The sequence below is a fragment of the Odontesthes bonariensis genome, chromosome 20 (genome assembly GCF_027942865.1).
Source record: "Odontesthes bonariensis isolate fOdoBon6 chromosome 20, fOdoBon6.hap1, whole genome shotgun sequence".
In the NCBI taxonomy this organism is placed as follows: Eukaryota; Metazoa; Chordata; class Actinopteri; order Atheriniformes; family Atherinopsidae; genus Odontesthes; species Odontesthes bonariensis.
The window spans coordinates 21,202,595-21,230,342 of NC_134525.1; the positions used below are offsets into that span (position 1 = coordinate 21,202,595).

The window sequence follows — 27,748 nt, forward strand, 5'->3', positions numbered from 1 at the left end:
AATCTCCAACATCCCCATTTTGAAACACCAGATTAATTGTTTTCTTTCTCTTAGAGCTTTTATCAACTGACTGCCCAGACACCAAATAACATGAGTCATTGATATAATTGCCTAATAATATCAAGAGTCGGCAGACGACAAAAGTTGATCCCAGGTTCGTTGTCCTTTGTCAGGTGGTGTTCAGGGCGAAGCGAGGGATCAGCTACATGGGTGATGTTGTGATCGATGATGTCAGCTTCCTGGATTGCTCTCCTCCTCCTCCATCAGACCAGCCCTGCGCACCTGAGCAGTATACCTGCGCTAATGGCCACTGCATTCCTCAGGACAACTTATGTGACTTCACCAACCACTGCGGGGACAATTCAGATGAGGACCCCTACATCTGCAGTGAGGCCTCCTCAAATGTCTGACTGATGACACCAAGAGAAAGATTCATTCCAGATACATTGGATATTCTGGATTGATTTATTTTTTCATTACTATCTTTCAGAGGGCTTCAGCACACGCTGCAACTTTGAGTTTGACCTCTGTTCCTGGCGGCAGTGCCAAGACGATGACTTTGACTGGCTGCTCAAAGCAGGAAGCACTCCGACTTTTGGAACCGGGCCGTCAACTGACCACACACTCAGAGACCCCTCTGGGCACTACATCTACCTGGAGAGCTCTTTCCCTCAGGCAGTCGGTGACACCGCCCGTGTAACTGGACCCTTACTGAGCAGCAGGAGCTCAGAGTGTAAGGTCAGGCCAAGACCAAAGGGCAGAGGGAAGAGGGCGGGGCTTAAGCAACAGTGAAAGTAGTGCAGCCCAAAGTAAATAATTAGTTCATACACAGAGCACTATTTGACTGTTTAACAACAAAGAACCTGGTAAGATGGCGTTTAGAATAAAATTGTTTACAAAATTAGATAAATGCTGTAATCTTTGCTATAATTTTAGTCTTTCAGGAATCACCCCTGGAGACAGTCTTTTGCACAAGGTTCTGCAGTCTCAATATTGCTTAAAATAAGAAAATATCTCCTTAAAAAGTAAAGTAATCATATGGAGTGAAATAATTGAAGGCAAAAACAAAACACTGGGAGACATGTGACATTAGTTTGATGAATTACTCCTAAAATAAGGAGCTAACTTTACTGCTTGGTAAGTCACAGTAGCAGCAACTTTTCATGTTTTTCATCAGTATAATTTTATATGTAAAATTGTCTTCCTCTTGGTTTTGTATGTAAAACTGAAGGTCCCACAGAAAAGAGAAGGTGCTGGCTCAATATGAGTCTCCTAACATGGTCCTTGTACAAATAAATGAGCTGCCAAAAAGACGGCTCCAAACAGTTGTCTCGATACCCTAATACTCATTTTGGATGGTAATTGTAAATGCTTAAGATTTATCAGCAAGTACTGAGGCTCTTCCTGATTAAATAATAATAATATATAGATATAGACTTTAGGGCCTACAAATGCCAATAATAAAGACGAAAAATAGTGGCAGGGTTAAAAATGTCTTTTGTATAGAGCTGCATGGTGGTTTGGCGGTTAGCACCGTTGCCTCACAACGAGAGGGTTTCTGGTTTCTGTGTGGAGTTTGCATGTTCTATGTGGGTTCTCTGGCTTCCTCCCGGCTTTTTCACTTTTTACATATAAGGACATAACAGAAATACACTTTTCCTTATAAGGTCTTAAAAATAGGTAAATTCAACCTCAGCAGTGCATGAAAAACTAAGTAGACCCCACAATTCACTCTTCTCTCTTAAAAAAAATCCTGCTTGACTAGTCCACAAGGAAAGATAATACAAGCTGAATGTTTAAATTTGACATGGATTTGTGCTGAAGTACTACAAAAGCTTCATGTGAAGCTGATAAGACCAGCTGCTGATTTTTAACTTTGTGTTGAGAGTACAGACATGAGAGTAATCTAAATTTCCTCATCTAACTATGAGCAAGAAAGCGCATGTGTTTGTTTCTCCAAATATCAAACTCAAACAGTTTTTCATCCTAAGAAATACTTGTGTTTAGAAATGTAATTATCCTGCTGTTAAAAATGTGACCCAACCAAAAATTGTGTACGTGCTTGTGAACTGGTCGTGTGTGTCCTCCCAGCCGCCAGCCTCCACCGGGAATGATTTCTTGATTGACTACTCGGCTTGCTCTCTGTCGTGTCTGTCTCATCCCACTCCTTACCTGTCAATCAATCACACAGTCAGCAAAACGGCACAAATTAATCTGAGGGGAGGGCTGTGCAGGAGGAAGTGAGAAGGGGAGGACAGACTCATTTTCTCCTCAGAGGGAGGGAGTCGTCGTGCTGCTGTAGCTCATGAATTTGCCTCCATTTTGAGAAAAAAACCAATACAACATCAATACCTCAGAGCTGCATGATGGAGAAACACAAAATCTTTTCACTCCCTAATGAAGACGAGCCCTGAAAGGAAAAGTGCATCGATCTTGTAACTGACTGAGTGGATTAAAACTTATCAACTGCTTCTGTATGCCCACATTTTCTGCTTGTCTCCATTCTGCAATGACAAATGGCAATTTAAGAGAAAGTAAAACATGTAATGGAAGCGAAAATGTTTGACTCAGAATGTTAGAGTAAATGTAACATTTCGATTTAGATAACATTTATGTCAAATATCCACAACTATGTTCTTATATAAGTAGAGAACCATTTACGTCAGATTATTGACTGATTTCTGTGTCTTTTGTCCAGATGCGTTTTTACTTTCACATGTCTGGAGATGGCTTTGGAACTCTGAGCGTGTTCACCAAAACTAAAGGACACCTTCATCTCCTGCTGAACCTCACAGGAGATCAGGGCAACTACTGGCAGATGAGGGAGATCCCACTGAGCAGCTCCGCAGACTTCCAGGTCATGTTTGAGGGCAAGGTTGGACGCACTGAAAAGGGGGACATCTGCCTGGATGATATCATCTTCTCTCCGGGCTGCCTTCTCGCCGCCTCAGCTACGATAAACAACACTCCTTCACCTCCATCAGGTACACAGTTCATGCCTGTTTCTGTCTTTATGTAGCTTGTCGAGGTATTTGCTGTTCCATACCTGTTCAGCTCAAAAGGTTTACTGACCTCTTACCAGGGTCTTTTCACTTTACTTATTAGAAAGAACTTCCATTTTTAGCATGTCAGGCTTGGCAATTAATGGCAGTGATTTCTGCCAAGTTTTCTCTCCTGAATGGAACGGACACCATGGGCCACTTTTACAGCAGAATTTTGTGAAGTGATTGCAGGAAAAACACAGGTGCACTAATGGTGGCTGCATTTCCTCGTTTTTGCATGCTGGTTCACGCTCATCAGTTATTGGGACACTTAATGGAGCTGAAACACTATTAATCCCACCTGTGCTTTCCCATCTGTGACAAATAAAGAGTCTGCTGTGAAGTAAGTCTATTGTTTATATGGTCCCATAAAATCCAGCGAGACACCGGGTGTGTGCAGTGTTAATAGATAACGGTGGTGACCTTTGACAGCTTCAGTACAATATAAACTCAACTGATAACACAGTCGTGGGTTCAACACACCGTTCTTAACTTTAAAAGAACTAAAGTAAAAAGCTTCCTGAGGCTGTCATGAAATCAAATGACAGGGTACAAAATACTAGTTGTACAGGTACAGCTCAGGATTTTGTTTTTTATTGTTGCTTCTGTGAGATGCGGCCATTTCTTATTTGATCATCTTAGAACATTTTGAATCATGTAGGTGCTAAGCAGCAAGTGCCAAATTGAATTATTTTCGAGATTTATAAAATATATTACTACTTACTGGCAGCTCATGTAGTGAATGCTTTATCTAGACAAAAAAAATTAAACTAAAACTGAACTAATCTAAGCTGGTATGTCATCTGTTGTGTAAAATCGGTGTAAATATGGTGTAAGACAGCAGAGAGTTGCACATTTAGGTTTAAAAGCTTTTGTAAATGTTCAGTTTTTCACATGAGATTAAAAGAGCAATCACAGGAAAGTTTCAATATTGAATTATATTCAGTTTTTATAATGTTCAAACCTGCTTTCACATCAACAGTTAGTGACAGGACTTATATGCAGGACTTTTTAAAGTTGCCTTCTTTCGACATGAAACAATGTGAAAATTCTCTGTTAACTGTTGTAGGGAAACGCTGTGAAATGTTTGTTTAATTTGGTGTAAAAGCACTGATTAAGCCTCATAATTATCATTTTGTAGGGGGTTGTTTTGCTATCTTCTTTTACATCTGTTGTTTTTTTTTTTAGGAAACTGATTTTTTTTTTTTTTTTCCCGTTGTCACTTTGCATATGATGAGCTTCTTAAATGTGCTGCTCTTCTGTTGAGTTGAATACGGTCAAGAAAAGAGACTTACTCGGTTTTCAGTAGAAAACTCCTTGAGCCCCAAAGGACTTTTCTTCAGCTGCAGTGTGAGGTGTAGCATTTTTCTTACAGCTCTCTCTCCTATCCTCTCCCACCGTTACACCATCTGTTTATATTTTTCTATATTCCAGTGGCTTGCACTGATTAGTTATTCTCCATCAGAGAGTGAACATTAATCAGTCACCAGTGTACAGTACAAGTAGTGTGGGTTAATATCTCACGGAGTAAAGATTAGTTGTTCATGCAGTTAATTACAAGAAGTGTCTGACCAATAGTTTATCACCTTACTCTTTGCTCAGATATTGTTATTTTTCTGTAGAAGATGGTGACTGCCTCTGACACAAGTTGTTCACAATCAAACATTCTGCTTCCAAAACCACTTTAAAAACATTAAAGATTCATATTCTAAAAGCAGTACAAATAATGCAAAACAACCCAAGGCAATAAGACAGCTAGAAAATGTAGTTTCTCCTGAGACATGAGCAGCGGCGGTTCCTTCATAGGGGCGATTTGTGCGACGCACTACCAAACACGGAGGTTGTTTTTTTTTTTTTTTTTTTTTTTTTTTTTTTTTTTTTATCTAGTTGCTAAGGCGGGACTGATCTACTGTAGGCAAACTGGTTGTATATGTCATTGTCCAATCAGATTAAGGTGTTGCCTGGTGTTGCCACGCCCATTTGGGGCGATTTCTGTCAGGGTCGAATTTGCACCAGAAATCTCCCATTGACATTAATGGTACGTCAGTTTTTTTCAAAAATCATGCTCCCAATACATTTTCTAATAGGGTTTATGTGCTCGCACAAACGACGTGCTTTCGTCATATGTCTGTTGCGCGGGACCATGAACATTCTACGAAGAAGATGGCGAGTGTCGAGTGCAACAGTACGGTAGTGTTTCTGAAAGAAGTACCCTTTAGTCGTTGTACTAATGCGGAGAAGGAAGTTTGGAAGAATTTTGTGGGATTTTCGAGCTAGCCTTGCGAGGCAAAGATGAAACCCAGGGCTCCACCAACCCTGCTATTTTTCCAGGTAGTATTTGATGTAGCTAAATAACTTACCCTTTTGTGCTCAGTCATTGACTTGTAATGATTTAAATCTTTTATATAATGTTGACAATAATAGCAGAATGTATAATGACACATTCATTGTTAACGGTGCAGTATTATATTTAAAAAAGAGAGAAATCTCACATAAGTAAGCTGCACTTCACCATGTTTGACAATTGGTTATGCTTTTCTAAGTCATATTTTCCAAAACTTCAATAAACACTTGACTTGGATTTATATGTTGTCATTTTAATTGCATTCTTTAGAATGAAAATTGAATGAATCTTATCATTAAGAGCTTATGTGTTTACTTATTTCATAGAATGCTGGAACAATATGAGGAAAATAAATAAATAATGGTTAAGGTGTAATATTAACTGATTGGCAAATTATTAACTGGCAAATGTTTTGCTTTGACGGTTTCACAATGTAACTTCCCTAGTTTGACACTTTTAACTAGTTCGGTGTTGCCATTTGGTGGACAAAAGAGAGATTGCCTAAAATTGATATCTGATATCTGAATTTATAGGCACAAACAAGTTAGGGAAATGGTCTTGCTACCTAGACAAATATACCTCAGTCCTATGGACTTTTATGGTACTTATGGACATAACGGGGGGAAATTGCACTACCTAAAAAAAAATGTCAGGAGCCGCCACTGGACATGAGTGAGTATATCCACTCTATTGCTTGGCTTGAAAATACCAAGTTGATCAAATATATGGGCAGAGTCTAAAAAGAGCAGAAAAGTAACTTTTCTTTTCATTCTTCATAACATGACAGCCATTTTCTGAACAAGTAAATGAGGGGTGAATAAAGCTGGGTTGATCAGAGAGGGAAGAGACTCTAGAGAATGGAGGGATATGAAGCATTACTTTAAGGTTCAGTCAGAGTAACCAGAGGAACCCTTGTAGTAAGTGAGCTCCATCCTGCCATTAACGACGAGGGGGAGAGGAGCTGTGGATGAAACCTGTCCTCTCTGCGTATTAGCAGCTGCAGGCTGCGGAGGGCGAACAATAATGCTGATGAGACCAGAGACAGCAGGAACTGTAATTATATACAGCCGCCCCTCAGGGGCTTTCTCTTCCACAGCTTCAGTCTACATACCATCACATGATCTGGCAGAAAGACCAACTGCAGCATGTGGATGTTTCATGTCACCATGCATCTATGGCTAACGGTCTTAAATTAATGTTGTTCTTCTGTTAGGCACTTTTCATTATTTTGTTTATTTCTGTGTGGAATATGTTCTTTTGTATAAAATCACAAACAAGTCCCTGAGCTCTATGGATTAACCAGTGTTGTGTCTACACATCCCAGCCATGTACTGTATGTGTGCATATTTGTGTATGCATGTAACTGCATTGAGGGGGAAAAAAAGAAAAAAAACCTCACCAAATTGAATCTCTTAGTGTTCTCCGCTTGCGTTAGCTTCAGCTTTTTAAAGCTGTAGCAGCTCACGTCTCTGCCTAAATAAACTGCTGAAAATATTTATTACATTTGCTACGAGATATTTGGAAGAAGTTCAGCAGGCAGAAGATGAAGCATATAAAAACTAAACTTCTTACTATCCTGTTGCTCTTTCAGTAAATGTCCTCTAAAGTCTGAAAAAGCCATGTTGATCAGGAATTGAAGTCTTGACGGAATAGTCATAATTTTTCTTTCATTCTGAGGTCATAAATGAACTACAAAGAAATTGAATTATTGTGTAACGGATTAGATGGGGAGGGATAATGATACATTGGATTACACTCTTAAACGACATGACTTGGTTACCTTATTTAGACTTCTAATTGTGATTTATCATTAAATGTTGATCTGCAACATCCATGCACCAAGGGGCAGTATGAAACCCTTTGTGCCTCACCCTCATACTGTACGTGTGGAGCCCTGAAATTACCCATGCTGGAAAACATGAACTTGAATTAATAAGGATAAAAGGATTTAGTCTACATTCAGAGAGGGTATAAGTTGATTGTGGCTGCTATTGGAAAAGTGGGACAATGCAAACTTGAAAAATGTGCTTTTATTTGAAGATTAACCCACCCAAAGCTTCAATATTCAAGTAGCCTGGCTGCACAGTCGGGAGATGTGGCTTCCTGGCCTACTATGTTCTTTTGTTGGGGCACATTGCTTCTGGTCCTGTGCATCTGAAGAGGAACAAAAGATTAGGAAGGACTTATACCCCTTTCTCCACTTTAATTACAGGGACCACCCCTCTTCATCACGCCTCATCTCCCTTTCTAATAGTCCCCAAAGCTAGACTCTGACCCCACTGGAATGCTTGGCTCCAAAAGAAGCAGATTCTACCCCCTCAAGCATTGCCACCAATGATACAGTGATTTGGGCTCACAGGCCCGTGCTCTTTTGTCTTCCATAAGCCTCTTAAAGAGACCCCAATGCTGCGTGCAAATGGTCCTCCAACTATTGAGGCTGACTTGTTATGAGTCATTAACTCTGAAGTTAATGCTTAACTTTTGTTGTGCTGTTTAATCTGGAGAAACACACAGTAGTTGTTTTACAGTGGGAAAATGGTCTTATTAGTTCCTAATCCGAAAGTCCATATCTTAAAGGAACACACGCCAACAATTGGTCTCAAAAAAAGGAAAAAAGAGAAACGGCTACAGAAAGTCACGGATTATCGTATTGTCTCTCTCTTATAAAAATACAAGCTGCCACTTTGCAGCTTTATGTGTTAAGCTACTTCCTGGATGGGTGCAGAATCCTAAAATACTTTTGTTCATGAGTGGCTTAAACATAGAAGATGTGACATGTTATTTGCTTATACTCAGAGCTGTTACAAGGTAGATTAGATCACCAGGTGGAGCCAGAACAGCTGTTTCTCCTAATTTTCCATCTTTTCATTAAATTAGAAAGATTGATCCTGATTTTAAATTTATATCTAGCATAGTAGTTGTATGGTATCATAGTATAATTTTCCTCCTGAATTTCAAAATGGGAAATAATTCTTGAACTGCATCATCTGTGCAGTGTTTGACCCTGAAGTCCTTCTCTCTTGATTAAAATTCTGTTAAAATCAGTCAGCTACTTGCCAGCAGACCGGGGTCAATGAGTATTATATTTGGGAAGTCATATTGTGTCTCTTCTCCAGGGTCCTGTCCTCTTGGCTCCAGGCTTTGTGAAAATGGCAGGTGTTTCACTCCAGAGCAGAGTTGTGACTTCACAGACGATTGTGGCGATGGCACAGATGAAAAGGATTGTGGGACTTCCTGCTCCTTCGAGAATGGCCGCTGTGGCTGGAAAAGTTCTCTGGCTGATACTTTTGACTGGGCGCTGGGTAGTGGTTCCGTTCAAAGCATACGGCCTCCACATGATCACACGCTGATGGATGAAAATGGTATGTGCTGGTTTATTCTCCTGCTTAAACTGACAACTACTTTTGACAAGAGATTAATTTTTCAAAAACTAAAAGGAAACTGAGTGTTGCAGCCTCTACTTTGAACTATCAGTATATAATTCACCAAGTGCAGCTTCGCTTCTGACTGATTTCACAGATGGAATGAAAGTTTCTCACAATTTAGAGCCAAATTGCAGTGGTAGCTCTCCATAATGTTTAATTCAGGGCCCAGACAAAATCAATGAGCTTTTACACAGTATCTGAATGTACAACAACAGAGATTTTGGGTGATTGATGCAGAGCTAAAATTCCATTATACAAGGTGCACGGTTAAGAGCCATACACATGAATAAATAAACAGAAATGCAAATTTTCTCGCATAGAGCTTTTAAAGAGGTGCTCCATCTAAAGACCTTGAAGGTAACCCAAAAGAGTTCAGTCCTGGTTGATGCTATGACACATCTGGTTACTATACATCAATAACTACAGCAAATACTCGTTATTCAGCCACTTTCTCAAGGAAAGCAACAGAAGGTCAAGTTTTGTTTCTCAGAAAACAGTCAATAATCATTAAAGCTGTAACCTGAGAGACATATTGTATTCTTCTCCCAATATTGATTTGAAAAAATCAACTGATTTTTATAAAATGTGTGAAATTGCCTGAGACAGCTTGCCAATAAAAGTCCACCTGTTTTTAGCCAAATGAATAGGCAAAGGAAGAAATGGTCATTGTTCGTGATTTATAACTTGACACCAATCTGACTAAGCTGTGAAAGAGTCTGGAAAAGAAGAAATTAATTGTTTTCAACATCACTGGAAAACAGTGATGTTGAAAACAATTCATTTCTTACAATAGCAACTTGGTGGATCCTGCGATTGACAATTAAAACTATTTTAAACAGAGGCAATTACTTAATGTAAAGTGCAGTCCATAAAAATGTCAAGAACAAGTTTTGATTTCATGTCTTAAAGATACTAACTAGTGTTTGTTAATACTGAATATTTTAACAATAATTATGAACAGGCTACTGCATAATAAAAGTGTCTGAGATTACTATGTGATCTCTGACCCTCACTCCACAAAACACTCTTCCTGATCTTGCTGCAATAAATGTAAATGCTTGTAAAACATTTCCTGTCACCGCCCTCATTCTACATCATTTCTCCTTTTTTCTTCGCCATTAGGCAATTTCATCTATCTGGAAGCAACACCAGTGGGACTGAAAGGTGACAAAGCTCATATCAGGAGCTCCATTTGGAGAGAGTCTAGCTCCAACTGCAAGCTCTCCTTCTGGTACTACATTTCCCATAAGGCCTTAGGAAACATCCGGCTGCTGATCAAGGTAAACCTGTTTTGATTCTAATGTTGGCTTATTATGCACACAACCATTGTGAGAAGATATCATTCCAGTCAATGATGACTCACAGGCCTCTTTCAGTCATGCTTACTCTGGTTACGCTCAGTCAGAAATAAAGTCTGGCTATCTTTTAATTATGTTAATATTCACATTCACAAGAATGGTGGTCTCAGTTTATTGGTAAAAAGAGAGCAGTCACGTGGTTGTCAGTCTTGCAACCAGTGTTTTTCATCTGCAGTGAGTCTGTAGCTGGTGGAGGAGAGTGATGGGGGTCATGGTCACCCCTCCGCCTAGAGCAGCCCCGCCCCACCATCTGGGCACAGTCCACTCCTGCCATTTCTGGAGGCTTCCAGTTAGGCATATAGTTTATGTAAATATGGCTCTGGGGTTATAACTACAGCTCTTTGCCAAATAAATCCAGCTGCATTTTACTACTTAGTAGTAACTGACCCACAGTGTAGAAGTGGCTGACAGCTTTTCATTATGAACACTGCCACGAAAGTAGTTTTTTCGCTGATTATTGTTTTTTTTATATTTGCTTGAACAATAAATTTGTGGCAGAAAATGCGTACAATTTAGTCATTTTTTAGTAACATATGCTAAAGCTACAGTGCCCTGCTGTTTGAGGATATTAGTCAATGTTACTTGGAAATGGAAGTAAACATTATGGATTTTTGTCTTTTCATGAGATTTATTGTGAAATGCAAGAATATTGTATAGAATAACCAAAACTACTTCAAGATTGTGATCACACCTATCTTTGCTGTGTTTCCTGTGAGGGATTATATTCATGCTGTTTTTAATTCAGTTATAGGACAACACTCTACATTATTGATTTTACCTTACAGCCTGATGCAGATAGTATTTTAAAATTCAAATGATGGGATTTGCCTGGTTTTTCAGTCAGGCTTTGTGGCTCTGAGATTGATTATGTGACTCTCTGAGAGGCACGAGATGATGAATGAACGTGGACTGTTTTACATATTCTCCTCGCTCATATATGGTTGGAAAATGTCAAATTTGACCTGTTTAAGAAGGTCGGCTCTAGACGTTAAAATGAGGCAGCGAGTCATTTACACACAGCGACAGGAAGGGTGATGGTTTCACAGGTCATCATGTAGGATTTCAGACGGTGAGTGCAGTGCGTGTTGTGATTGTGTGTTTGTGAGAGTCACACAGGGAAAATCAATAACTGGGTTTAATTTTATGTTCTTAGCTTCGGTGTAGACATAAATGATGTTAGGTGCATGTATGACCTCTTGGGTTGAAGACATAAGCACTTACAGATTATTACATTGTGCTATCATCTCCAACATTTTATCATTTTTATTGCCTTGATGTTACCTTGAGTATATGCAGCTGCATGAATACAAAGATACTCACAAATTTTGCAAAGGCAGGACTGGAAATATGTGCTCACACACACTCCAAGCGGCATAGTGCTAATATAGTGTGAGCCATCCTTAAAGGTTGATTGAAGTACAAAGGGAATTATGATAATGATGCGACAGACACCGAGTGGAGGAAGGGGATTATATTTACCTGCCAAGTGGTTCCACTGTGTAGCTGACAAAGGGCTCAATGGAGCCGTTTATTTATATCACTTGGCCTGTGAACTGCTCCCAACGGTCATTTATTTATAATATATGACTAAGCGCAGTTCTCTGCATCACTGGAAAAGTGAGGTGCAACTTAAAGTAAATTAAGTGCCACATATCTGCCAAATTACAATTTACAAGACATTGTTTTCAAGGTGTGTGCATGCATCTCTTTATCATGTGCAAAATGTAAATAAAGAATGTATTTACTTTTGAATTGTTAAATCCTAAAAGAACTAAGACAACACATAAAATGTGAAATTTACTCGTGTTTAAAAGAATTGGATCAGGAGCAGCAAAAGTCTGAATAAAGCAGACATAAATTTATATTCTGAGTTCATAACTTCACAAACAATCTGATGTTAACCACCCAGTGAAACATGAATTATTAAAACAATCATCAAATCAAAAAAAATTAGGTCTCATAAATGGCAGGAAAATGAGCAGTAGGCCTACTCGTTGTTTTCAGAGGCTTGAGGCATGTCTGCACAGCTCCATTATTGTCAGATCTCAGATTAGCTCAAATTAAACACAAGCGGAGTTACCAAAGTAATCAGTTTAGATGTGGAATTTCAAACAGAAATATTGAATATTTCACCTTCTAGATGTGGACGAAGTAACCAACATTGGTAAAGTGACCCTTACAACCTCATGGTATGTCCTTGCTGCCGAGGATTCAGCAGACAAACATCAGCCCAGCTGGAGCAGGACAGACAGCCGGGCGTTGCAGTGGTGCATCTGTGTGTCTGTTAATCCCAGCTGTCTCTTGTTAAGTTTTTGGAAGTACCAGGTGAATAATGCTGGTGATTCTGTTCACAATGTTGATTCTGCTCACAATTATTCAACAGGGTGTCCACTGACTGTAGTTACTCCTGAAAACTTCTGAGGTTCTCTCAGCTGGTGTACAGCTCTCGAAGTGCTGCTGGCACTACTGACATGTTGCAGGTCTGTGGTGGGGCCACATTTAGGCTTCACACTTAACAAATGGCCTTTTCACATGTGCCTTCATTCATCAGAGTGAAATACCGAGGAGGCATCAGGGTCAAAGTTGATCCTCCACTGAAACACCTCTGAGCCAGCAAGTTAGGTATTAACAGAGGTGAAACCAGCTGCGTCTAAGGGCAAGCCGACATCGTGTAACGTACCTATGATGCTGTAAACACTGATGCTGATTCTGTGACGCTGGCTTGATGCGTCTAAGCACACACAGATACAGGGCTGATCCCCCTCGCTTTGGTATGTATGAACTGTCAACAGCAGAAGGCTAATGGGGATGTCTTTTTTTAGTTGATAAACTCCAAATGATATACAAAAAGAGTTTTTCTTGATTCTATAGTTTCTCTGCACACCCTAAGTTCAGCAGATTCTGGCGTTCGGGGGAACTTAACAATTCAGTTAAACACCGTCGACATCGTTTTAATATATTCTAAGCAACTACTGTCTAACATCTATAACACCAAGGTAATTAGGCTCATTTTTCACAGATTAGTAACATGACTGGGTAAAAGCTGTGTTTTTTGGAAGCTATGGATTGAATGAAGTGATGAGCTAATGAAGTGGGAGATGAAAATCTTTTTGGACATGAAGGATGCTGCATTCTCAGTGCTAAAGAGGAGAAGATCCGGTGGGCTTATTGTCAGCACACATTTAAAAAGACAACATCTGTTGTGATGTAGGGACATATTAGTGCACTTGACGTGGATAATTTGCACATTTGTGAAGACAAACAGATCTTGGACCCACATAAACTGCCACCTATAAAACAGGAGTGGGTCATTTTGCTTTCAAACTACAAAAACTGGTTTTCCCGAGTTCTGAAATGCAGATAATTCTTCAAAGAAACGATGCAACACACTGATAAACCTGCCCCCCATCCTGACTTTTTTAAGAATTCTGATATATTTAAAAAGAACTTACATGTTATTAACATTTTTCTTAAATTAAAAACAGGAATCTAGTTGTGAATAACATTTAAAAAAGAAACTTAGCTGATGGCAGCTATGTCTTGGGATATCAAATTTGTGATTAAAGTGATGGTTCGGAGTAGATTCACCCGAAGGGTCATTTGCGTCAACGTCACTTCCTTGATCTGGGAGCTTCAAGTAAGATGAGGGTTGATCTACTGCTGTAGACAACAAAGCAAGGCTGCTCAATTTCTCCATTGATAAAATAAATTCACAACTCTACAACATAAAAATTCATGTAGAATATAGCATATACTTTGTTGTCTACAGTAGTAGAGCAACCCTCATCTTACATTGAAGTGAAGTGACTTCGACGCAGCTTTAGCAGCAGAGAAGCTATTAGGCTTGTGTTGATGATAATAATAAACTCCTGGACTATGTACAAACTTCCAAATGCATCATTTTGTGAGTACAGACCATATTTGTACTACTGTAGAAGTTTGGTGTCATGGCATGTGATTTTAGTGTGGTAATTTTGGAGATACTGCCAGGGTCCGTTAGCGCTTGTACTAAGCTATTCGGGATAACTCAGTAACTCGGCTGATGTTCAGCCAATATCGGAAAAACTTCGGGTGGGCTACTTGGCTGGATGTCACGGTTCAAATGACCCTAGGGTGAATCTACTCCGAACCATCACTTTAAGTATATGTGTAAAACCTTTTAAAATGTTGGTTAGCTGGGTATGTGAAAGGTTTTCTGACAAGAACTGTCTGATAATATAGACAAGCCCATCAAAACCTCTTCTGACTTTCCTGAGCCAGATTATCTGTCTCGTCTGGAATACCTGATACTGAGTTCTATTAAAGCTTACCAATGTGTTCTTTACCTTTCTTTTTTCAGACATTGTGTATTTTACATGATAGTTTGACAAATCAAGCTGTTCTTTTGCGTTATTGACAGATGGATTTTGAATGAGCCAATTTTCATCATGATTGAGCAAAATTACTACATATCCTGCTGTTTGCTCATTTAAGTAGTTATCCATGGTGTGGTGGGTTCAAATGTGGCATGGCATTGTAGTAAGCCAAACATCTGCCAGTCGACCAAACAAAGGATCCTCTACCCAGCCTAAATGTGGCATGACTACACTAATCATTTGAGCATGTTCATGATTTGAAGCAGAGTTCTATTACAAAAACAATAATTTCCTCTCTGTGTTGGGACATTTTTAACCTGGTAGATGAAAAAAGATGATGCACTTAGAATTGAAGGTGTGTTGAAGGAAGAGCAGCTTCCAGCTTCTCCATAAAATGCAGTGAATACGAAATGGATTTTGGCTCAGTGGAGCTTTCAGTATGTGGTTTAGACATTTGGGGAGTTCAAATTTCAATGAAGAAAGCATATTTTTGTGATTACAGCTTTGTTTCTTTGTTCTCTTTCCCCCTCTGGATGTTCAAAGGGGGGGTGAAATTAAATTATGCAATGTATATTCACTCTTCACTTCGAGCAAACTGAATTTGTTGGTGCACTGCCCTGACTGCAAGCTCAGGACATAAAGCTTCTCATTGATCAAATAAGTGCCTGAACTGATATTCTAAACACACTTTAAGCGTGAGCTACGTGTGCCCGTATCATCCACACGTCTGTCACTCTAAGGCTGCTCTTATAGGTTGAGCCTTTACTCCACGACATAAATCTGGGTAAGTCCTGCTGTAACGCTGCCTATTAATCTGTGCTTTACTCTCACAGTAACAAGATTATTCCCAGCCAGGGCTCCACAAGCAGAGGAGACATGCCTCACCCAAGGGTGCATTTTAATAGGCTTTCAAACTGCAGAGTAGAATGTGACATTGCTCGTCCTCTGGTTTTTAGTACAGTAGTCCAGGACTCTTCTCACTGCAGTCAATTCTCTGCTTACATTTTCAAACTTCAAGTACAGCAAGTGTGTGATGTCTGATTCTTTTTTTTTTTTCTTTTTTATTTAAGAACATACACTTTATGTGCTGTGTGCCCATCCTCAGCATCCAGGAAAAGTTTGAAGAAGCTGACTCTGGTTACACAAGTCGATTCGACTTATGAACTTCAGCAGGATGAGTTGTAAAATCCATACATTGCAGCATTAAACTGGTTTAACCAGGCAACGATTCTCTATACTGAATCGAAGCTTCAAGCCAAAAACGGAGTGGAAAGTGTCTAAAATACTGTTTGAGAATGAATCATAAAAAACATGAATACTATCTTTGAGTGGCTTGTAAATAAAAAACTTTTGTGTTGGACTGTGCTCTTTTGCCCCTTTTCCATTGCCAAGCTAGCCCTACTCTACTCGGTTCGATATAGCGCGACACTACAGTACACGGCACGGCACGGCACCAGTACCATTTCCTTTTCCACACAAACCATGACCTGGAAGTGGGCGGAGTCTGCCCGGTCACCACTAACGTGACGTCGGTTTCAGGCGACTACAAAGTGTCACGCCGCAGTTAGTCAAAAGTAAACACAACGATGGAGTGTAATCTGTAATGCAGTTGACAATTCATATTGTTTAGTTAAACCAAGCTCTTTATTAAAAAAGACAGTACAAAAGTAAACAGCAGGAGTTGTCTCAGATATAGGCATCGACGCCAGTGTTGGTGCCGGTGGAATGCAGATAGCAGCTGTTGCCTCAGCTGCAGATTGCGATGCCAATGTCGGTTCTGAAGCCTGCAGGGTTGGAGGATCTTCGCTGACCTCAGCAACTGAACACTCATCGGTTGCACAAACCGAGTCTTGAGGGGAAAAAAAAAAAAAGTGTGAACATACAAAACGCATACACGTAATCGCATAGGTGAGACACTGTGCTAGCCTTCCAAAACAGCGTTGTTTGCTAGTTCACTCAGAACAACTTACATGAGACACCTGTGTAACGTTTTACACAAGTTAAAGACTGAACATGTATTTGTTACGATATAAAACATGCATTTGTTAAGATATAAGCGTTGCACCAAGGGGATAAGAACAACACTTACCATTTTCCATCGCCTCCAACAAAGACGTCGCCGTACCCACGCCACTCTCCTTGCCCCGGTTCGCCGGGCGGTGACCGTAAATGCCGTCCATTTGGTCGTACCACTTCCATGTCTTTCTGTTTGACCCACTCCGGCTGTTGTGGTCCTTTACCTACCGGTCCTTTATCATCCATGGATTGGCTTTCCTTCTCTGGTGTTCCATATTCGCAATTCTGTTTATTCTCTGTTGCTCTTGCAGGTGTGTTTTCATACAGGGCAGGTGATTATTTAAAGCTCCCCGAGCTTCGTCGCGTGTATGACGTAATTTCACCTGACCAATCAGTGGACAGCACTGATCACGTGACGTTTTAGTGTCGGCTCGGCCGACTAGACCCACCTCTGAAGCAGGTACTAGCCGCTACTAAAAATCGTAACGGGTCCCACCTTCAACCCGCAATGGAAAAGCTCCCAATCAGGGTAGAGTCGTACCGTGCCGAGCCGTACCGTTACGAAAATGTTCAGTGGAAAAGGGGCATTTGACTCTCCAGGGCTCTCAAGTTTTCAAGTTTGCTTGGAGTGAGATTCGGGCGGGGCAGGGGCCAGGCCGTGTGCGCAGGGGGGTTTCTTTCGTTTTTTGGGGCGGGTGGTCCTTTGCAGTATCCCATCGCCATAAACTAGCTACTTAAAGAACAAAGAAATTGTTTTATTTATACCAAAATCACAAATCTTCACTTTTACACTAAATTCTGCTATATTTTAAAATAAATTGTTTTAGGTATGCAAAGTCTTAACAAACAAAACATTTTTATGAGTGTTGTTGTAAGTGTTTGTGGCAGATTTTGATGCTTGATGACTGATATTGGGGGCTCCCATTTAAAGCACAGCCATTTTCACAGTCATGATGGATGACAGAGTTCCATTCAGAAACAAAGTGTTCCTGGTCTTGGTTTTATTGAGCCCCACCATGGAAAAAAACCCTCTCTGCATCAGCATTTCAGTGTGCCAGAACTAATACCAGTTTGGCAATTGTAGATAGCCTTGGGAATCTGCTCATACCAGTCACCTTTGAAAAAAATTAACCACGGAAGCCTAATTACACTCCTACAAATTTTTCATTAAGTTGCTCATGTTAAAGGGTGTGTGCTGAATATTTAGGCCTACTACTCCAACGAACACTTTAATTGGCAGGTATTGGTCTTTTACAAGGAGTAGGAAAACTATAGTAACTAATAAAAGATTAAAATAAATGAAGATATGACCTGCTGATGATCTTGACGGTTCTCTTCCACCTCCAGCTCGTCTACAACTTCTGCACGCATTCAGAGCATAATAGGTTATGTCCGCTGTGCATTCATGGAATGTGTGCTTGCAGCTGAAAGCTATTTCAGACCTCACCCGGCAACAAGAAATTCTGTTTTCTGATTGGCTGAGAAATTATATTTCGTGATTTTCCGATAGGTTGCTAAATCAAGACAGCTGTACCAGAGCTATTAGTTCTGAGTTGTACTAGCGCACAGTAACCTGCCATTGACTCATTTATAGTATAGGCCATTAGAATTTCTGTGCGACGAAGTTGATCATTTCTCAGCGTGAGAAATGGCATGTGTGGCGTGTGAGCGTGTGAACTTGTTGAAATGCGTGTGACTTGAGAACTCTGACTCTATTTTGTTGAAGTAGGTAATTTTGAGCATTTTCAAGATATTTTAGCCTCTTTGTTGCATCACTTATGGCCAGGGCTCTCAAGTTTTCAAGTTTGCTTGGAGTGAGATTCGGGCGGGGCAGGGGCCGGGCCATGTGCGTGGGGGGGTTTCTTTCGGGTTTTTTTTGGGGGGGGGTCCCTTGCAGTATCCCATCGCCATAAACTAGCTACTTAAAGAACGAAGAAATTGTTTTATTTATACCAAAATCACAAATCTTCACTTTTACACTAAATTCTGCTATATTTTAAAATAAATTGTTTTAGGTATGCAAAGTCTTAACAAACAAAAAAACAGACAAATTAAATTAAGAAAAACAAACATAACCCCAAATGGGCCCCTTGAGCAGTCCCTCTCTGTGTGTGTTTGTTTATGAGTGTTGTTGTAAGTGTTTGTGGCAGATTTTGATGCTTGATGACTGATATTGGGGGCTCCCATTTACAGCCCTGTGGCTCAATGTCAGCCATTTTCACAGTCATGATGGATGACAGAGTTCCATTCAGAAACAAAGTGTTCCTGGTCTTGGTTTTATTGAGCCCCACCATGGAAAAAACCCTCTCTGCATCAGCATTTCAGTGTGGCAGAACTAATACCAGTTTGGCAATTGTAGATAGCCTTATTGGGAATCTGTTCATACCAGTCACCTTTGAAAAAAATTAACCACGGAAGCCTAATTACACTCCTACATATTTTTCATTTTTCATTAAGTTGCTCATGTCAAAGGGTGTGTGCTGAATATTTAGGTCTACTACTCCAACGAACACTTTAATCGGCAGGTATTGGTCTTTTACAAGGAGTAGGAAAACTATAGTAACTAATAAAAGATTAAAATAAATGAAGATATGACCTGCTGATGATCTTGACGGTTCTCTTCCACCTCCAGCTCGTCTACAACTTCTGCACGCATTCAGAGCATAATAGGTTATGTCCGCTGTGCATTCATGGAATGTGTGCTTGCAGCTGAAAGCTATTTCAGACCTCACCCGGCAACAAGAAATTCTGTTTTCTGATTGGCTGAGAAATTATATTTCGTGATTTTCCGATAGGTTGCTAAATCAAGACAGCTGTACCAGAGCTATTAGTTCTGAGTTGTACTAGCGCACAGTAACCTGCCATTGACTCATTTATAGTATAGGCCATTAGAATTTCTGTGCGACGAAGTTGATCATTTCTCAGCGTGAGAAATGGCATGTGTGGCGTGTGAGCGTGTGAACTTGTTGAAATGCGTGTGACTTGAGAACTCTGACTCTATTTTGTTGAAGTAGGTAATTTTGAGCATTTTCAAGATATTTTAGCCTCTTTGTTGCATCACTTATGGCCAGGGCTCTCAAGTTTTCAAGTTTGCTTGGAGTGAGATTCGGGCGGGGCAGGGGCCGGGCCATGTGCGTGGGGGGGTTTCTTTCGGGTTTTTTTTGGGGGGGGGTCCCTTGCAGTATCCCATCGCCATAAACTAGCTACTTAAAGAACGAAGAAATTGTTTTATTTATACCAAAATCACAAATCTTCACTTTTACACTAAATTCTGCTATATTTTAAAATAAATTGTTTTAGGTATGCAAAGTCTTAACAAACAAAAAAACAGACAAATTAAATTAAGAAAAACAAACATAACCCCAAATGGGCCCCTTGAGCAGTCCCTCTCTGTGTGTGTTTGTTTATGAGTGTTGTTGTAAGTGTTTGTGGCAGATTTTGATGCTTGATGACTGATATTGGGGGCTCCCATTTACAGCCCTGTGGCTCAATGTCAGCCATTTTCACAGTCATGATGGATGACAGAGTTCCATTCAGAAACAAAGTGTTCCTGGTCTTGGTTTTATTGAGCCCCACCATGGAAAAAACCCTCTCTGCATCAGCATTTCAGTGTGGCAGAACTAATACCAGTTTGGCAATTGTAGATAGCCTTATTGGGAATCTGTTCATACCAGTCACCTTTGAAAAAAATTAACCACGGAAGCCTAATTACACTCCTACATATTTTTCATTTTTCATTAAGTTGCTCATGTCAAAGGGTGTGTGCTGAATATTTAGGTCTACTACTCCAACGAACACTTTAATCGGCAGGTATTGGTCTTTTACAAGGAGTAGGAAAACTATAGTAACTAATAAAAGATTCAAATAAATGAAGATATGACCTGCTGATGATCCTGACGGTTCTCTTCCACCTCCAGCTCGTCTACAACTTCTGCACGCATTCAGAGCATAATAGGCTATGTCCGCTGTGCACTCATGGGACGCGTGCTTGCAGCTGAAAGCTATTTTACACCCGGCAACAAGAAATTCTGTTTTCTGATTGGCTGAGAAATTCTATTTTGTGATTTGCCGATGGGTTGCTAAATCAAGACAGCTGTACCAGAGCTATAGTTCTGAGCTGTACGAGCGCACAGTAACCTGCCATTGACTCGTTGATAGTATCGGCCATTAGAATTTCTGTGCGACGAAGTTGATCATTTCTCAGCGTGAGAAATGGCATGTGTGGCGTGTGAGCGTGTGAACTTGTTGAAATGCGTGTGTCTCACGCTCATTGCGTGAGACTTGAGAGCCCTGCTTATGGCGCTTTTCCACTAGCTCGCCACGGCTCGGTTTGGTTGTGTTTCCATTACAAACGAGTATACTTCGTGCCTCCTAAGTAACACGGCTGCGCGTGTTGCTGCTCACCCTGTGGCTTTTTGTCGCACAGAAGGCAAGAGAAGAGAGCCAGTGAAGACTCCTGGCCGCCAGACAAAACAGTATTGAAAAGTACCGGAGAGTTTTGTTACGAGCTTCAAAAAGACGACATTTGGAGGTAAGCTAACGGTTGCTAACGCTAGCTTTTATTATCCGCGTTATGACGCTTCCAGTGACGACACTCATTGCCCAATCAGTGGAAGGCAGTCGGCTGACGTCACGTTTTAGTAACGCTTCGGCCCGCTTGGAACCAGGGCTGAGGTGATACGGAAAATCGTCCCGGTTGCAGGTACGGCGTGCCAGTGGAAACATTCAATAGTGCGCCGAGCCGAAGCGAGCTAGTGGAAAAGCGCCACCAACAACAAATGGCTTCAGACCAGGCCCTCCTGACACATTGTGCCTTTGTGACTCTGCCTGGCCTACCCACTCAGGCATCCACCCACAGCTAACTTTAGAAAAGACATGGACAGGGGGAATAAAACAAATACACTTGTGATCAGTTCCCAACTGCTCTTTTAAGCCAGAAGACATCGTGTGAAGTCATCCTTGGGTGGACGAGTTGAGATAGAAATGAATCCATAAAAAACCTAGTCAGTGAGTAAAAAAACTGAATTCATGCTGATTGATTAGACAAAAAGGAGGCATTTAAAGGCACAATGTGCGATTTTTATGTCATTTTGAAGTGTATTGCATACAAAAAACACCTATACATACCATAAGAGTGTGCAGAAATAATCCTACTGGCATGTCCTAATCAAAGTTTATACGCAGCATAGCTGAGTTTTACTGCAGAATTAGCAGGCTAAACTGATAGCACCGGACCGGCAGTTTTTCTGGCCAGGAGGTGGCGATATAGAGTAAAATCAACCTCCGTTCAACCCCAGGCAGTAGAAGAAATCGTCGCCAGTTCCGCGTCAAAGCGCATTTCCATGGTCTCCATTAGTTGCCTCCATCTGATGAAAGCATTCCCTATATTAACGCGGGCTTGCCCCCTTTTTTTGTCTGATATTCTTTTAGACAAACTTCTTTCGGATTTTCCGCTAGCATCTGCCATCTCGTTAGCCTCTCTGAAGCCACTAGCACCTGCTCTGAGGAGGAGTGAGTGGGGTGGTGGCGGGGTGGGCCGGCGGGGGCGGGGCCAGCGCCAGACCAGCGATTTCTTCTACTGCCTGGGGTTGAATGGAGGTTGATTTTACTCTATATCGCCACCTCCTGGCCAGAAAAACTGCTGGTCCGGCGCTATCAGTTTAGCCTGCTAATTCTGCAGTAAAACTCAGCTATGCTGCGTATAAACTTTGGTTAGGACATGCCAGTAGGATTATTTCTGCACACTCTTATGGTATGTATAGGTGTTTTTTGTATGCAATACACTTCAAAATGACATAAAAATCGCACATTGTGCCTTTAAATGTTTTATCTTTAGTAGAGTTTGTTAGGACTTAACAATCAAATGATCTGCAGATTAATGGATAGATGTAATATATAGTTTCAGGTCTGGATATTATAAATAAAATATCCAACTTTATGTGCAAAATAAATACTGCACTGGCTCGTACTGAAATATATTCATAGCTCCTTTCAAAGTCACATTTCCGATTTCAAAGTTGTATTAGTCATGATTTAGTGCCTGGGCTGCACCATGGGAAAAGACAGAGTGGACTTACAGAAGAATAGACTTTGGTTTGTCTTTTAATATGTTCCACATGTGGCATGAGAGAAATCCATTACCACAACTTGAAGGGAGCAGGGTTTCAGTCTGAAAAGCAGATCTCAAGGCAGGGGAAGCTTATTACTACCACGTTATACTATTAATGACACATCTTAGATGTAATACACTGTTTCCCCTCAGCAGTCGAAAATTGGTTTAAGTTTTGTCCCTCACATGTATTCTTATGTTCACAAGTGTGTCTGAGATTGAAGAATATATTTCTGACCGTTTTCTCTGCTGTAGTTTTAAATCGTATATTTAAATCAATCACTCATGATCATCTTTTGCCATCTTTTCTTCTCAGACGGAGAACGACTTAGTGGAGGTGTGGAATAAAACAGGCCATCAGGGGAACAAGTGGAACCGAGCAGAGGTCCCTCTGAGGAAGCTCAGGAAATTTGAGGTGATATTTGAGGGGATCCGCTCAAAGGACGTGAGCGGAGGAGCTGCACTGGATGACCTGGAGTTCATTGACTGTGCTCCAAGTAGGTGACACGCACCAATGGCAAACGCAGTTTAACTAATTTACTTTAGAACAAACTTCAGTCTCATTTAAAATCAGTCAAATGTGTTCAGATGCTGATGCTCTTTGCAGGAGTTAATGATCTTTATTCAGACTGCAGAGTAAGTCCTTGAAATCAGACAAACAAAATTCACAATTTTCTAGTTCAATGAAATGAATTTTCTATAGGACGTCAGATGGTTGAGAAAACATATAAACCAATGGGCTGTTTGATCAGGAGAGCGCCAGACTTTTCCCATCACGATCTGGGGCAGATCAACAAAGGCGTCTCGCTCCAAAAACAGCAGTCACTTTGAACCTTGACTGTTTAAAGTGTCAGAACTGTAGGTGAACAAAATGGGTAGGAAAAGTCTTGAAAATTTCACCCTCTAAAAGGGAGCAGTGAGGGGAGAGTTTTCTAAAGGCAGAAATCTCGCCACCTGGCAAAGTAATCAGTCACTGGTATTCAGCAAACCTCTCCATTAAGTTACAGATGCTTCTTGCACAGAAAGAGTACACATCTTCCTTCTTTCTTTTAAAACTAGTTTAAATTTGACTTAGATTTTAAAAGTTTGTGGGACAAATATGAATTAATTTACTATCCTTACCGACACATACCTAAATTGTGAAATGATTTCGTGATTCTTTTAGCTGATAGTTAAAGGGGTATGAAATGGATTGTCAGTGGAAATCTCAGAGTGGAAAGCTTTTACATCTGGAAGAAAGAGAGTTTCTGTGCAATGACAGTCACTCACAGACGCTGTTTGATGTTTATGTCCGAGACAGATGCTTCACATTAAATAGGACCTGGCACGAGGCTGGACAGCATGTGGAATGTTTCCTCTGCTTGGCGAAGGCTGTCTCAATCTCAAGCACACAAATATAAACACACTTGTATGGGGAGACATAAATACTGGCCTCCAGTCGAGTGGAGACCTACATCAAAACAAACTGAGAGGCGTATAAGCAAAGACTGATAAGCAGCCAAGCCGTCCATTTAAAACTAAATGGCACAGACACACGACATCCATCAACTTCAAATGCACAACAGAATGGATTTTCAGTTTATTCTGTGATAGTTTTAACCCCTCTGACCGCCTGGAATGAAGTTTAGCTCTTTATTTTCTAAACTTTCATCATAATTCTCTGCTTTTTAAGTTTAGCAGTGCACACATGTCCACACAGATGAGTACAGAGTGGTTTTATATGTGCAGTCTCTGATCCACCTGATCACTTTTTCTTCCTCACTGTTCTGTCTTAAGCAAGGCAGAGCCAGAAGAAGGAGGCTTTGATTTCGCTGACAAACCTGTCGGCTTTTGTAGGCCATCCTCTCTTGCTTGTGAAGCAGAACACAGGGAGGCTGTGTTTCAATACGACAGTTGATCTTTGTTGCATTTTATCTGAAAACTGGGTTTGATTTATTTGGATTTCAAAGGCGAATGAGGTTCCTGCCGACAAGGGTAAGTGTCCATGTTTGTTTTAGGTGCTGTGGAGTCGGGCAGTTGTCCTGCAGTCACAGACTTTGTGTGTCACAGCGGCCACTGCATTGAGTCCCACCTGGTGTGCGACAACAAGGCCGATTGTACTGATGGATCGGATGAGATGGACTGTGGTGAGTCGAAATGGACTTTGGCAGTGAGATAGAATCTATCAGGAAAGGATAATGTTCAGTCCTCTTTTCATTCTTTCCTTCTATATTTCTGTCTTGTAGACTCCATACTTGACTCACCTGGTGCTTGTGATTTCAACATGAAAGACCAGTGGGAAGAGAGCTGCCAGCTTTCTCAAGACCCTGATGATGACTTTGATTGGAGGATCAGTCACAAAACTGAGACACCAGGAGCCGGACCTCACACTGACCACAGCCCAGGTCTGCTCATGTTCTGCTGTTCTCCCTGTCTTACAGAAAAAAAAACACTGAGATGCAACAAATTCTCTAAGTTAAACAACAAAATCAAGTAAAACAGTATCAGCATCAGGACAGGACCAACTGTCAGTAACCCTGAAAGCCATTACAAACTTGGTTAGGTGGAGGTTAAAAAACTTTGTCTCGAAGATTGGGGTTTAAGTAACTGCTTCTGTGTTGAGTTACGGCCAGAACACACCAGGGGGAAAAAAATAATAAAATACCCTCTGTTCTTTTCTGTTTGCCCTGATTCACACTGACGGGATGCGTTAATTTTGGCATGCCTAATTCTTGGAACTGTGGCAACAATCAGTCACAAAGTCAGACATACAATTTGTTAGCCAATTTGAAAGTTTGGGAAGGAGACCTTAAAGAAACAAGCTAAACAAAGTGTTTTATTCAGCTGGTGTAGAGGTGAACAGTATGATTTATGATTTGTTTTTAAAGATAAAAAAAAAATTGAATCATATTCTATTAGACTTCCAATACAAGACTCTGCACGGTTTCTTATTTAAAAAAAAAAAAAATTTGTTTTTGTTTTTTTCACCTCTCTCCTTACCTTCATCGTATTTTGTGACTCACACTACTGCCTACAGAGTTGCCAAGTCTGCTGATTTATGAGTAAAATCAGGCTTAAAAGTAAAAAACAATGATCCTTACATTGGGCTTGTTTTCATTGATCAAGTTGCTTGTTTCTGTCAGATGTAGCAACACAGGCTCTGCTGCTTTCCAGTACAGAAAAGGACGGCTGTGGTGGAAAAGAAAAAGAAAAGACACAAGTTTGGGGCAAGGGAGAAACCCAAGGGAGCTATGTCCTGCATTTTGAGGGATCTGGATATAATTAAGGCTTTGGGCATCTTCGTTGCAATGTAATGTGAGCATGAGACTAATACTATGTTCTGTAATATGTAAACCAGAATATGAATGGGATATCCTGTCTGCAACTCATGTAAACATCATAATAGGAGTATACTGATTGAGGTCAATTGTCAGAATATTGCTTTGCATGTAAACACAACCTGTGTTCCATTGATCTGATTGGCTGAAGTTTGTTCATGATATATGTGTTTTGGCTTAAAGTACTTAATCATTTTCAAATGGTTTCTACAGATATGCTTAGTGTAACAAACCACATGGCACATCAAGTCCTCCTATTTGGTCTTGAGTTGCCTCGATAAAACCATCTGCTTTCCTCTGCTAGTCCTGAGATATCCACTTGAATGTGAACATATCATAACACTCAGTTTTAATGATTTGTAAGAACAAACGGGTTTTGAGAGAAACGCCAACATGTGTGAAAACCTTTTATGGACATATTTGTCAAGTCGCAGAATGAAGACAGGTTTGACTAGTTTTCCACATGATATTTCTTTTTTCTGTGCAGTATCCGCTCATAAATTATGACATAACAGTTTTCTAACATGACTTTATATGGGCCTTTCAAAGCACTTGTAGGTTAGTACTATTACCTTGGTGTTATGGTGTATTACCCACCGTCTACAAAGTCTTCTACTTTTACCACCATCCACTCTGACTTTTTTCCTACAGCATCAAAAAAACAGTGAGTGAACACATCCATGCAGCAACTATGTTAACTTTGATTCAGTTCAAGGACAAGACCGTTTTTTTGACATTGGGCCCTTGATTTCATGATTTCATGATGATATAACATGATGTTCTACTCACCCCTGCTTGTTGTTGGTCATTTGGAGCTGTTCCTAAGATATTCGAGAGGCATCTGGCTGCTCTCTTGAGAAATTCGGCCATGAAACGGTTTCCTATGGGCAACGTTATACAGGCACAAACTATGCTGTTTATAATTTATTAATTACTGTACACTAGCACTAATAACGTGGAGGTGCGTCGCTTACTTAAAAAAATCCGGGTTACTGTAATTTTGAATTTTAGCCGAATGAATAAATAGGCAGCAGGTCTGTGGGCTGTCTGTGGTTGTAGCACGACGATGACGTCAGTAACACCCACTTTACGACAAAAAATCTAAATTACAGTAACCCGGATTTTTTTAAGTAAGCGACGCACCTCCACGTTATCAGTGCTAGTGTAGAGTAATTAATAAATTATAAACAGCATAGTTTGTGCCTGTATAACATTGCCCATAGGAAACCGTTTCATGGCCGAATATCTCAAGAGAGCAGCCAGACGCCTCTCGAATATCTTCGGAACAGCTCCAAATTACCAACAACAAGCAGGGGTGAGTAGAACATCATGTTATAATGTGAAATCAAGGGCCCAATGTCAAAAAAACGGTCTTGTCCTACAAGCCACTAAAAGTTTTCCATTGAGCGCGCACCCATTGTGTGCAAATGCTCCTGTTTATGTCCAAGCCCCCTGTTTGTTTTTCTCTTTTCTTTCTATTTTATTGTGAAATATTAATGCTGTCAGAAAAAACACAAACAAACAACCTCTTGTCCTCCTGACACACTCCATGCTTTCACCTCTTTGGCAGCTTAGTGCGACACCTTTGTAGATACAACGTGACAGTTGGGGAAACGGGAGCTTAAGAGGGACAGGAGAAGACGGGGTTGATATAAAAACATCTCGATGAATGTCAGTCTGAGACAAACTGAGCTAAGAGCGCTGGACTTTTTTATGTGCAGCAGTGCTGATGTATCAAACACCATTTTTCATACAGATGAAAAGGTTACAGTTGCTTTATTCT

General features: G+C 40.5%; 1 protein-coding gene across 1 annotated transcript in view; it reads left to right on the forward strand.

Annotated features, from left to right (window-relative positions):
- malrd1 (MAM and LDL receptor class A domain containing 1) overlaps positions 1–27,748 on the forward strand; it is a 66,678-nt gene that overhangs the window by 24,166 nt on the left and 14,764 nt on the right. Inside the window, exons 16-23 of the mRNA XM_075452292.1 lie at positions 174–387; positions 491–738; positions 2,699–2,984; positions 8,502–8,747; positions 9,933–10,090; positions 22,965–23,145; positions 24,646–24,774; positions 24,874–25,032. Of these exons, the coding sequence (XP_075308407.1) occupies positions 174–387; positions 491–738; positions 2,699–2,984; positions 8,502–8,747; positions 9,933–10,090; positions 22,965–23,145; positions 24,646–24,774; positions 24,874–25,032 (1,621 nt within the window). The remainder of the gene's footprint in view (positions 1–173; positions 388–490; positions 739–2,698; positions 2,985–8,501; positions 8,748–9,932; positions 10,091–22,964; positions 23,146–24,645; positions 24,775–24,873; positions 25,033–27,748) is intronic.